The sequence below is a fragment of the Neovison vison genome, chromosome X (genome assembly GCF_020171115.1).
Source record: "Neovison vison isolate M4711 chromosome X, ASM_NN_V1, whole genome shotgun sequence".
Taxonomy (NCBI): domain Eukaryota; kingdom Metazoa; phylum Chordata; class Mammalia; order Carnivora; family Mustelidae; genus Neogale; species Neogale vison.
Genome location: NC_058105.1, coordinates 29,937,581 through 29,950,490, shown reverse-complemented (window position 1 = coordinate 29,950,490; position 12,910 = coordinate 29,937,581). Strand labels below are relative to the sequence as shown.

Genomic DNA, 12,910 nt, shown 5'->3' with positions numbered 1-12,910 from the left:
GAAGCCTCCCAGCGTTCGTCTTAGCCTGGGCAGGTGGAGACGGACCCCATTCCCGCACTAATTCCTAGTGAATTACAGGCTTCCGCCCAGTGGGCCGCGCGCCTCTCAGTCCCGCACGGGCCCGGCGCTCCCCGCCTCCCGCTGGGGTTTAATGACCTAAGCAACTTTCCCGGCCGCCCCCCCCCCGCCCTGTCTTGGTACAGCCTGTCCGGCGTACGGCGTTCGGCGTTCCACTCCCCCCCTCTCTTTCCAGGTTGGTTCAGCCCCCGTCTACTCCGGGGTGGTGCTTAGTCGGCGCCAGACCGACCCTCGACTTCGGAGGGGCAGTGCCGTTCCTCTGGGCGCTCCCTCGGCGTCCGCTTCGGCTCCTTCAGCTTCCTCGGCCTCTTCAGCGTCCGCCGGGACCCGAGACCTCGGTGTATGCCCCACCCCTGACCCCGCTAGAGATATGTCCACCCCGGCTCGGCGGCGCCTCATGAGGGACTTCAAGAGGTAAAGCGACGGGGACCGCCGAGGCCGGGGCGGGCGGGGAGGGGGGAGCTGCCAGGCGGGGCGCAGGGCGGGTCCCGGGGCGGGCCGGGGGCGGCCCGGAGCGGACGCGGGTGCCGGACCGCGGGGCCCCTGTCTGTTCCCCTGAAGGTTGCAGGAGGATCCTCCGGCGGGAGTCAGCGGGGCTCCGTCCGAGAACAACATAATGGTTTGGAACGCGGTCATTTTCGGGTGAGTCTGCGTTACGGGGAGGTGCCGGGAGGTGGGGGGGGTACTAGAGCCGGCCCGGCCTGCCGTCGGGGATCGGCCCCCCGGCGGGGACGGAAAGGCAAAGGGGGAATGTTTGGGTCCGCCTGGGCCTAGGCGCCTCGCCGGAGCCTGTGCCTCGATTAGCTCGGTTCCCGCTGCCAGGGGAACCGTTTGGGGTTCTGAGGGGGGCGGAGCGGGGAGTGGTGGCGGTTAGGCGCGGCGGCCTGCGCCGGCGTTCGGAGCCCCAGACACCCATGTGTACTGGCTCTCGGACCCAGGAAGCGGTGGTTTAGCAGAGGTAGAGTTGGCAGAGCTGGGAATAGCCATGTGTCTTAAGGTGAACCCCTTAAGGGAGAGGGAAGCCCCTGAAGCAGGAACTGACTGTCTCTCTCTCTTTCTGTGTGTGTTGCAGGCCTGAAGGGACCCCGTTTGAGGATGGTAAGAGAGTTTCTTTACCCACCTTTCAGGAGCCTGAGCATCTGGGGGAGAGGGTTCCCACTCATCCTGGAAGTGCCTCCTACTTAAGAATCCGCTTCTCCCTAGCCTCTGCCTGCTACAGGCTTCAGTGGACTCCCATATGTGGCAAGTGGTTCTGGCCATTGTCCGCTTGACTAGAACTGCACCCTTTTTCTTGCTTGCTTCTTTAAAAAAGAGAAAATGGGTAAGGCGATCACTTTTTAAAAGGAGCATCATAGCACTGATGTTAAGGATTCTTGAGGTTTGGGCTGTGTTCCTGCTCGGTTCAGCACCCTGTCAAGTTACTGACTTAGTATCAACCCAGACACTTTCTGATAGACTCAGAGGCCCTAGAGACCACCTGGTTCAGAATTCTACCGCAGGGGCAGGAACTGTGTTCAGCAGGTGCTTAACGTGTATCTGTTAGTAGTTGGATGGGTGCGAGAGAGTCCCTTGCATAGAACTATCTGGTTTCTACAATCTGGTGTTGAATGCCTATCAGCCTCATGCTCTAAGATGGTCTTTAATGGCACCTTTAATGGCCAGCTTGACTATAACATTGTTTCTTATTTTTAAATGAGTTTTCAGTGTGCTTTTATCAAGATTTTATGGTCAGTATTCTCAAAGCAGCTTCAGAATTAAGGAGAACCTTAATGTACTGTCTTGACAGGTTCCAGCCTACTCGAAGGTAGTATGTGTACCTATAGGTACAGGATTTTTAATGGATTTAAGTTTGACTTTTAAAAACACGTTGCTTGCTTTTTCAGTTTTTTTTTAAAACTTTCTATTTTGAGACAATTACAGATTCGTATGTGGTTATAATTAATAATAATAATACAGAGACACCTTGTATACCTTTCACCCATTCCCCCACCCCTTTGGTAACATCTTGAATGACTGTACTACAATATCACAACCAGGAAATTGACATTGGTATAGTTTTATGTGCGTTCAGTTGTGTGCATGTGTGTATAGTTGTTTTTGGAACGCTCAATACATTTAAAACACAATTAAAAGTATTTGAACTACTGATTGACATCTTTAATATTTGAGGTATTTGAAAAAGAAAAGCATCTTTACTTTTTTCAATGACCATCTTTCTTTACTCACTTAGTGTTTGATACACACACACACACACACATGCACACATCTGCACACACACAAATACACACATACATAGAACTCAGTCTGGAGGGGGGAACGAAAACACTTTTGCAAAGTACTGAGTATATACCTGTATTGCCGAGTCGGATTGCTTTCTGCTGTTACCGGTCTGCAAGATGCGATGAGGGAGGGCAGTGTCAGCCAGCTCTCCAATTTGTCTCAAATACTCAGATTTCCCTAGGAGACTGTGGACAGTCACCTGAATACTTTCAGTTTCCTCCCTGTCTCCACCCCCTGGGTAAATGTCACTGCTCTTCAGTGCTGCAATAAAAAGAAACGGCAGCAGGGAGTGATGCTAAAGGCATACCACTTTGGTGCAGTAAATCATTTGAACTGATCCGTGGCAAGAGCTAGCTCAACTTCATTTCCCTCTCGTAGATTGGTGCTAGTTCTTTATACCGAAGCATTGTGTGCAGATTAACTGTGTATTTGCTTTAGCTCTGGCTGGCTTTATTTTCATTGGCTTCTTCTTTTCCTCCTGACTTCCCTTGGACAGCTTTATGCCGGGCACAGCTTTATTAAGACTGCATTGCTTTGCTGGAGGATTGGCTACTTAAATATTTCAAGGGTGCTTCACTCATTTTAAGTGGTATGAATTGAGAAGGTACTTAAGGAATCCATTATCTACCTGGATCTTCCCCGTTGACATCACTGGTTCTATTTTTGATGATGCGTGTCTTCATACCAGCATTGCTGAAAGGAACTACTCAAGCTAAATGACAATACCCTTCTCTGATTCATTCTCTTGAACAGTCTGCTGTCCATGGATGCTTCCTCAGGTGTCTAGAACATAGGCTGTGGCTCCCCAAAAAATTTTGGCCATTTTTTAATACCCTTTATTTACAGTTAGGGAATTTACTAGAAAAGACTGACTAGGAACAAGTGGCGTAATTGATTTTGCTATTTCCAATGTATTACCTCAATCAACAGCCCCAAAACTACTTTTGCTGTTGCCTTGTAAATCATTTGTGCTGGACATTCCTGGAACAGCCAGGCCCCAGTTAAAGAGAAAGACTTGAGAAAAGGAACTCTTGAGGGTATTTTGATTTAACTTTACACATATAAAGTAAGAGGAAAATGTTCTCAAGAACTTACACTACCACACAAAACACTGGGGGGCAATGCTTCCTCATCAAAATATCTTGGCATGTATGCTGAATACAAAGACTATGGAATAAAGTATTCTCCATCACATCATCTAAAAATTGTCAATACATACAGTACAATACTAGTATTTGCTTTTTGTAGGAGTTTGGTTGTAAGTGTGTTAAAAATTATGTAGAAACCACTGGGGGTGTTCTTAAGGTAAATACATTCTATGAAGAGTATTTGGGTTATTATCTAAAAAATCAGAATTTTCATTCATCAAAGAAATTTTGTTTAGGTGCACATACTTTGTTTTCTCCTCCGGGGTCACAAGCTGGTGGCCAAATGGCAGAAAATACACAGATGTTTTCTTTGGCTGACACAGTATTTTCAAAAATTTGAATTTGTGAATGTCTTTAGCAGAACATATACTCTGTTCCAACCATATCGCTCCCTATCGCCATACCATTGCCACTGAACACATGTACTTTTCCCAGTCCCCTGTTTAGATGGATTAATTGATACTTTCCTTATGATGTTTTGGCCTCGTCAGGAAGATGAACAAAAGCAGTACTGATTGTGTGTACAATGGCGAGGCTTAAGTCTTCCGTTATTTTAAAGCCTAACCTTCTAAATATTGAGAGGATAAGCACTAGTCTCAATTGCATAATATTCTAGGACTTTAAATTTCCTTAACGTTTGTTTTGGATCTCAGAAATTGCATTGAGGCTTGTATTAAAAAGGTTCCAGTAGTATAATGTGGCTAAAAGTGTGAACTGTCCCCTTTTAAATACGTATTTGCAATAAGATTTGGGGTAAGTTCCTAATTTATATTCAGGTAGACATAAGCAGGTTGTTTCGCTTCTCAAGATAGTAAGCGAGCTGTTTGAAAAGACTTGATTAACTTATTTGGTAGCTAGTGTTCAACTTCTGGGCAAGTATTAGGCAGAAAGTTCAAGTCAAGGGTTTCGAGAGCCACCAGCCTACATACTCCACTTGAATTCAGCTGTGAGCATTTCATGTAGGTCAGAAAGAAAGTAATATTTAATATTTAAACTGATTAATTGTATATTTCTTACTGATAGTCAAATTGGGATGTTTGGTCTTTGCCTCCATGGGTTGGGTCTAGGGATGTGAAATGTTTGAATTATTATAGCTACCATATTTATGGAACACTTATTTTTTTTAAAGATTTTATGTATTTGAGAAAAAGAGACACAGAGAGGGAACACAGGCAAGGGCAGTGGGAGAGGGAGAAGCAGGCTTCCCGCTGAGCAGGGATCCCGATGTGGGGCTCAATCCCAGGACCCTGGGATCATGACCTGAGCCAAAGGCAGACGCCCAGTGACTGAGCCACCCAGGGACCCCTTGTAGAGTGCTTACTTTGTGTCACTGTGCACATGTCACTCATTTCAACCTCACAATGTAATGTGGTAGGTATTATCACTAACCCCATTTTACAGATGAGGAACTTGAGGTTTAGTCAGGTCAGGTGGCTTCCTCAAGGTCTCATAACTAGGTCTGACTGCAAGGCTGTGCTCTTCCCTGATATGCTCTACCGTTTCCACTTAGGCCTGTCCTGTGTTGCTTTACCGGTCTTAATTTAAAGTACCTGGGACCTTGTACCTGTGTGCTGTTAAATCTGCCCACTTTTAGAGCAATTCCATGATGAGAAATCTCTTACCTATAATTTAATCAGATTTCAACATTGAGCCAAATGTGTTTATACTTGAGATGAATAAGGAAGCTCCAAGTTAACGCTCATTCGCACTTTTTCCTGCGTATTATATTATCAGTGGTACTGAAAAGGAAGAAACAATGTCTCTTCCTCAAAAGTAGGAAGATTTATGACCAGGTGGTAATAAGGTAAAGTAGGTTCTCATAGACTACAGCATGTTTCTCCATTCCAAAATATTTCACTTTTTGCCCTTAGTGTTAATATACGATATCTTCAGATCTGGCTTTCACACAGTTTAAGGAGTAACAGTAGTTTGGGGAATATGTCTCTGTGTTGTACTCTAAATTATTCTGAAACTTTGGAACATTCATCATACTTGGACAACTCTGTTAGCAGATTGTTTCCTGTGAGTTTACTGGTAGGAGACAAACTTTGGCATTGTTATGTAAGGGATCTAGCAATCGAGTGTAGTCTTTTTATCTTTTGTGATGATAAACCTATTGGTGGAAGGAGGAAATTGCCTACTCTGAAGGAACCACTAACAAAGTATGCTCGACTTGAAGTGTGGTCTGTAGTATTAGAATAAATTTATAAACGGACCAGAGTAATACAGTGGAACATTCATTACCTTATACCAGACAGTGATTCCTTAAGTTTACCTGAAGAGATTTCAGTCAGGAAAAAACAATTACCCAATTGTTTTCTTGGATTTGTTAAACCCAATTTTAAAAATATTTTGAAGGAAACAGTCTCCCTAAATCAGGGCATCCTGCAATTCTTGAATGAGATTCATTTTGTTCATTCCTTATAAATAAGTCTATAACCTAGTATGCGTCAGAGCCCCCTGCTACCTGAGGTGACACATATTCAGAGAAAATGAATTCATTTCAATAGTAGCCTAAACAAACATCATGAGAAAGATAAATTTGCTGGAGACATGAATGCAATCTAATGTGATTTTTAAATTATTTCTGCCATTAATTCCCTCCATTAGTGTGAATAATTGAGTTGATTTTATAGTGAAGTACCTTGTGAGTCATACTTAAGGATTTTTGAAAGAGACTATAACATTTTTTTCTGGCTTACATTCAATTATGTTTTCATTATAGAGTTGCTATTATATGAAAAGGAGCCAGTGAACGCTTTTATAGTTATTCCCTTCCATTTTTAAAGATAATTTGGTTATCAATTTGTATTTCTAGCATTGATTTTGGAACCTGTGTACTCTGGTTCTCTCTAGCCCATGTCAGAATCACTGGAGAGTTTAAGATGGTGGCTGGTTAAAATAGGCCTTTGAGGTCTCAGTCTTCTGAGGCAAGGGCGCCAAATTTAGGCTCTATAGTTTCTTGCGATTTTAGGGATATCTTCAAAATGGTCAGTTGCTAAAGTTATCCTGTAGGCAGTACTTTTGAGTTTAAGATGACTGTATTTTTAAGTTTGGGGGCGAATTATGGCAAAACAAAAACAAAAAAACAAATCCCCTTTGCGTGGTGGTTCTTACACTATCTGTCTATTTTTAGAGCAGTTCCCAGAGATCTTACCCAGAGATCCCAGTCCCTTACCTGGCCTTTCTTTCCTCTCTACCCTATATCTGCATTATTTCATTTAGTACTGGAAAAAATGTAATGTAGCATTAAAAAGAAAGTACTACGGAACAAAGCAATAAATCTGTTTCTTAAACCTTTCTTTCTAACTACAGGAACATTTAAGCTTACAATAGAATTCACCGAAGAATATCCAAATAAGCCACCTACGGTTAGATTTGTTTCTAAGATGTTTCATCCAAATGGCAAGTATCACTTTTAATGCACTGGGGTTTTTTTAAGATTTTATTTATTTATTTGACAGACAGAGATCACAAGTAGGCAGAGAGGCAGGCAGAGAGAGGAGAGGAAGCAGGCTCCACGCTGAGCAGCGAGCCTGACTCGGGGCTCGATCCCAGGACCCTGGGATCACGACCTGAGCCGAAGGCAGAGGCTTTAACTCGCTGAACCATCCAGGTGCCCTGTTAATGCACTGTTTTAAACTGCATGGTTAATTATGGGTGGTGCTCCACGTTTTTTAGGTGTTTGTCCTTAGTACCTGAGTGTATGTTTAGGCCTCTTGCCGTTTCCTGAAAACAGCTTGTTCATGATGGTCCATTGCGGTCCTGATCTCTAGTCCTAGAACGGGAGCAGTGAAGGTACTCTGCCTTGGCCTGGTGTCTGCGAGCCTCCTGGTTTTGATGATCTTTATCATTTACTTATTACCCCAAAATGAGGACGCTCTTGATGTTCCCTTTTGATGTTGGATTGGGGTCGTCTTGTGTTGTGACTATTTTCACAACATCTAGAACTGTTTATTCAAAACAATAGTTTTCAACTTTAGATGCGGATCAAAATTGCTGTGGAACACTTTAAAAATAGAGATTCCTTGGCCCTGCTCCAGACCTACTGAATAGGAGATTCTGTGGCTGAGGGCTCCGGTGTTTTGGAAAAGCAGCATGGGTGATTCTGATGTACATTCTGCTTTTTTGGCTAGTAGTAAGCCTAGAACAGCTTGCTTTTTTATTCAGGTTAATAAAGTATTTTCTGGAATATCAGATATTTTTATCTTCATGCCGAAATGAGACCTTGTGAACTCTGAGCTACCTTTTGTTATTTCAGATAACAGAGTTTGCAAATTTCGTGGAGTAAATTTCCCACTTGTCTGGATGGCTGGGGACCCTGTTGGAAAACGTGTATGATTTCCTGGTTAATAGGGCAGTCTTTTCAGAAGAAAGAACACTAAATAGCTTCTAGTTTTATATCAATTAAATAGTTGACATTCTTTGATTATTTCAGTAGAAATTATTAGGACACTTCTTAGGAAGATAACTGAGAAGCAGTTTGGGAATCTTTTTAAACCTCACAAAGTATTCTTGACTATGTTTGTTTTGACTGTGTTGTTAAAAATGGGAATGGTTTTACTACATTTAACATACCTCCGCTGTGCTCTTAGTCTATGCAGATGGTAGTATATGTCTGGACATACTTCAGAACCGCTGGAGTCCAACGTATGATGTGTCTTCCATTTTAACATCCATACAGGTGAATTTTCCTTGATGTGACGAACTGTGGCCTTTGATAGGTTTTATTAGTACTTGAATTGTTTCTGAAAGTCCTAACTTAAGGTGAAGGGCAGGTCATTAAGACCCTCGCCCCCAGAAAACATGTATTTGCCTAGCTACTAGCAGATTAATGTTACTTTGATTAGTATGCTAAGAGATCAACTTTTAGTTGTTACTGAGGACAATTCAGTTGAATGATGTAGATATATATATATATAAATTTTGTTTGCATTGAGGAACTGACCTTTTACAAATTGTCTCTATAGTCCCTATTGGATGAACCCAATCCCAATAGTCCAGCAAACAGCCAGGCTGCTCAGCTGTACCAGGAGAACAAGCGGGAATATGAGAAACGTGTTTCTGCAATAGTAGAACAGAGCTGGCGTGACTGTTGACCCGGGTGCAGCAAAAGAAGAGGCTGGTCATAAGAAAAATATATATTGATGTGTTTGTCACCTTCCTATTCCTCAGTGTCATTACATTACTTTATTAAAAGCAAAATAGCTGTCGTGCTGTTTCCATCTTCCCTTGCCGAGCTCTTCCTACCCCTTCTCCCCTCTCCTTGAACATCAGAAAACACCCTCTACGAGATCAAATGTACTGTACCTGGGTTACGTGCGGAAATTACTAATGCTTCATCCCTTTTCTGTCGTCTCATCTCCAGCTTTAGGGTGGTATTGTGTTACTGTACTCTACACTAAGCTTTGAAAGTGAATTGTTGTACAAGTGGTGCTTATGCATAGCTTGATGGCCGGGATGTTATTTTTAACAAAAGGATCGCTAAGGCATTTCATCCTGGCTGGTCCTTCACTTGCGTTGGATTTAGAAGTGAATGTTTGGAATACGGCCTCTGAAAAACAGGGGAACCAATCCACATAAACACCCGTTCTGAAAGAGCAATGGAGGCTAAAAATGCTATAATACTAAGATCTAGCCAAAATGAATTACAAGACGGGTTTTTTGTTGTTGTTGTTGTTTTTGTTTTTTACTGGTACCAAGGGAAAAGTCAAAGGACTCAGCCAAAGGAACGCGGCAATAGTTGTAACTGACACACCCTCTCCTTGCAGGATACTCACTGGGCTCACCCATGTTAAGTTTCCGAATACTGAAGTCTTCGGGGTTTTTGCTTTTTAAAGAGGTGTGGAAACAGAGGAATGGAAACAATCATTGATTTTTAAGCTAGGGAAGGTGGGAGATCCTTTAATCTTTAAGGGAGCAAGTGCCACCCTAGATAAACTTGTAATCCCCCATCATTTTTTTAGAGTTTTAATTAACCCAAGGAAGGGAGCATATCTATGGCAAACCATTTTCCACTCAAATCCTGAGTTAATGCTGCATGCTTTAGTTTCGTCTTCCCTTTCAGTTTTATAAGAACCTTGAAGTCACGTTTGTGATCTTTCTTTGGCTATTTATACTTTAGATAGACAGTACCTTTAAGTAGCAGTGTGGGACAAAGCTTGTACATGTTTTGTCTAATGTTCCATTGTCACCTTTTGTGCATTTGTCACTCTTCTAAATCTAACTTTGCACAAGTAACCCATGTAAAAAATGTACATTTTTCAAAACTTGTAAATAAAAATAAACTTAAAATTTTGTAGTCAAGGTATAATTATATTTTAGCTCACTATGAACTTTTAGTATTAACTTACTGGAATCTCATATCTACTCACTTTCCCCCTTGAAATAAACATGATAAAAGAAAAATACACATGCTGGGAGAGGGAAAAGAGGAAATACTGTTGGAGGAGACCTTCTTTCTTGTCCTAAGTGTTAATGCTTTGTTCTTTTTTTAATGTTTTAATAAGAATGTAAAACTGTTAAATAGAACAAAGTTCCCTCAGCACATAGTATGGTCCATCAAGCGTGTGTTGGGAAGGGGGGTGATAGACAAACCTGGGTATTTACCAGTGCCCCCAGGGACCAAGATCTGCCTTGTTGATCCTGACATTCCACCTCTTTAAGAAGCCCTAGTTTAGGGTGCCTGGGTGGCTCAGTGGGTTGAGCCTCTGCCTTCAGCTTGGGTCATGATCTCAGGGTCCTGGGATCGAGTCCTGCATCGGGCTCTCTGCTCAGCCAGGAGCCTTCTTCTCCCCCATCTCTCTCTACTTGTAATCTCTCTCTGTCAAATAATATCTTTTAAAAAAATTTTTAAGAAGCCCTAGCTTAAAAGCAAATAGTACCAAACTTATAAAATGGCATTTTAAGGGGTGCCTGGGTGGCTCAGTGGGTTAAAGCCTCTGCCTTTGGCTTGGGTCATGATCCCAGAGTCCTGGGATCAAGCCCCACATTGGGCTCTCTGCTCCGCAGGGAGCCTGCTTCCCCGCACACCCCCCTCACCGCCTGCCTCTCTGCCTGCTTGTCATCTCTGTCAAATAAATAAATAAAATCTTAAAAAAACGTTTTTTTTAAAAATGGCATTTTAACTCCCCAGTGAAGTTTGGGAGTACAGGTATCCTCAATCTTGTTTTAACAAAATTGCTTTCTTCTGGGGAAGAACTGGTCTCATTTTAAAGAGCCAAGAACAGTGACTGCAGAAACACTTGCCTCTTGTCTGGGGTAGGGGGCTAAATGAAATTAAACTAAGTCTTTATATGGGGCGCCTGGGGAGCTCAGGTCATGATTTCCAGTTCCTGGGATGGAGCCCCACATTGGGCGCTCTGCTTAGTGGGGAGTCTGCTTCTCCCTCTCCATCTGTGCACATTCTCTCTCCAATCCTAAAAAATGAGTCTTCATGGGGTATGTACTATATTCATCCTTTAAGACATGGCCCCTAAAGGAACCCCGGTGCGGCAGTTTGTTCAGTGCACATACTGGTTGACCCCACCTAGGAGCATCAACCTTAAATGTGCTTCACACTTTCCCTTAAGTCCATTTCTGCTTCAGAGTAGAACCACATTAAATTGGTCTTTATTTGGTAGATTAGTTTTACCTTAACTTTTTCATCCTACTGTGGCTGGGTACCTTAAATAGTGACACTATTAGTCACACTTTTAAAAATTAAGGTGAGATCCATAACGGGCAAATTTAATTTTTTCTTTTTACACACCTCCTGAGAAACACCATCTTTTCCATGGGATTATCCATGTATCCTTACAACAGCTGATCTCTAAAAGCATCATGTCCACCGTCAAAGGCACTACACAAACCAAACATTTAATGCTAATTTCTTTTTTTCTTTACAGTTTTTTTTTTAAACAAATGCGACAGGCTGCCTGCATATAATTAAACAGTAAGGTTAAAACAGATTTGTAAGGTCCCCTTACAAATGGAAGTCTGATTGGAACCTGAATCTTCAATTCTGCCCCTTCTGATATGGGGAAGGTGGCATGAGGGAGAACCATGAGGATTGTAATCAAGTTAAAATCAAGAGTCCTTTATTTAAGACCCATCTCTAGCTTCAGGGCTTACTCACAGCAAAGTCCATGCACTGTATCCTACTTAAAAAAAAAGTTTCCCAAAAGAATGCATGAAATTCCCATTCATTTTGCAATCAAAGGAGGAAAAAAAATCTAAAAAGTAGATCTGTGAGACTCGAGGCTATATATGTAACTGAAAGAGTTACTTCTTCGGTATAACTTATTTAGTTCAAATAAAACTTGAAGCAGCAGTTCATTTATCTGTTGTTTTACAGCAAAGTTACTGAGCTACAAATGACTGCTCTTTAGAAGAAAAGGAAAATAGAGGAGCCAAGAGAATGGGGAACAGAATGGGGACAACACAGTACAGCAAGGTTGTCAGCAGCTCATTCTCAATGTATTTTATTGTCAAGCAGAGTTAAGTGACTTCAGCCTAATTCCACATCAATACCGAAGCTGATCTAAGAAGTCAACAAGAGCCCCTGGGTGGCTCAGTGGGTTAAAGCCTCTGCCTTTGTCTCAGGTCATGATCCCAGGGTCCTGGGATCAAGCCCCACATTGGACTCTCTGCTTGGCCAGGAGCCTGCTTCCTCCTCTCTCTCTGCCTGCCTGCCTACTTGTGATCTCTGTCAAACAAAATCTTAAAAAAAAAAAAGTCAGCAAATCTGGACCCTCAAACCCAGAACCAAATGTATAGTTGGCCCAATTATTTGGGAGCCCTAACCCTTACTACGTTAATATTGTTCTGTTAAATTTAAGAAAACCAGATTTATGTCCCTACTCCCCACAGGCCTTCCCCTGTCCAACCATTTTGGGAAAAGAAAAAAAATGTAAAGGGAGAAACGAGTTTTCACCCCACCGCCCCCACCCGCCCTCAGCTCCCCTTGATCTGCAAAGCCACTCTTACTCAAGAGAACTAAGGCTGGCTTTTCTAACTTTGCTAATTAAGCCACAGCTTCTCCAGGTTGGCATGAGCCCTTGTAGGTTTAAAAAAATCCTATATATCATCGCTTATGTTCCCTTTGCCATTGTTAAAACAATAAGAGCCCAAATAAAATGCACACCTCATTTCTCTTCCTACCAACATTGGGAAAGGGCAAGCACTGTAAGAGAAAGGGTTAGTAAAAAGCAAGTGTCACACAGTTTTAATAGCTGTAGATGACTAAAACCTAGAGATCCAGGTATAAAAGCCAATCCCTTTTTATTTTTTAAACTACTGATTTAACTACAATGGGCAGCTTTTTCATTCCAAAATGTAAGAGAGGAGAAAGGAAATTACTGTTTATTGTGGGCCAATTACCTGTCAAGTATGGTGCTAAATGTTTCCAGACACCGTGAACAACC

The 12,910-nt window shown here is 42.4% G+C and overlaps 1 protein-coding gene across 1 annotated transcript; it reads left to right on the top strand.

Annotated features, from left to right (window-relative positions):
* The first annotated feature begins 259 nt into the window (after window positions 1–259).
* Window positions 260–8,719, top strand: UBE2A (ubiquitin conjugating enzyme E2 A). Its single transcript, XM_044234876.1, has 6 exons — window positions 260–492; window positions 640–720; window positions 1,151–1,176; window positions 6,822–6,911; window positions 8,102–8,190; window positions 8,477–8,719. The coding sequence occupies exons 1-6, from the start codon at window positions 449–451 to the stop codon at window positions 8,603–8,605; spliced, it is 459 nt and encodes a 152-aa protein (XP_044090811.1). The 5' UTR covers window positions 260–448; the 3' UTR covers window positions 8,606–8,719.
* Window positions 8,720–12,910: the final 4,191 nt, after the last annotated feature.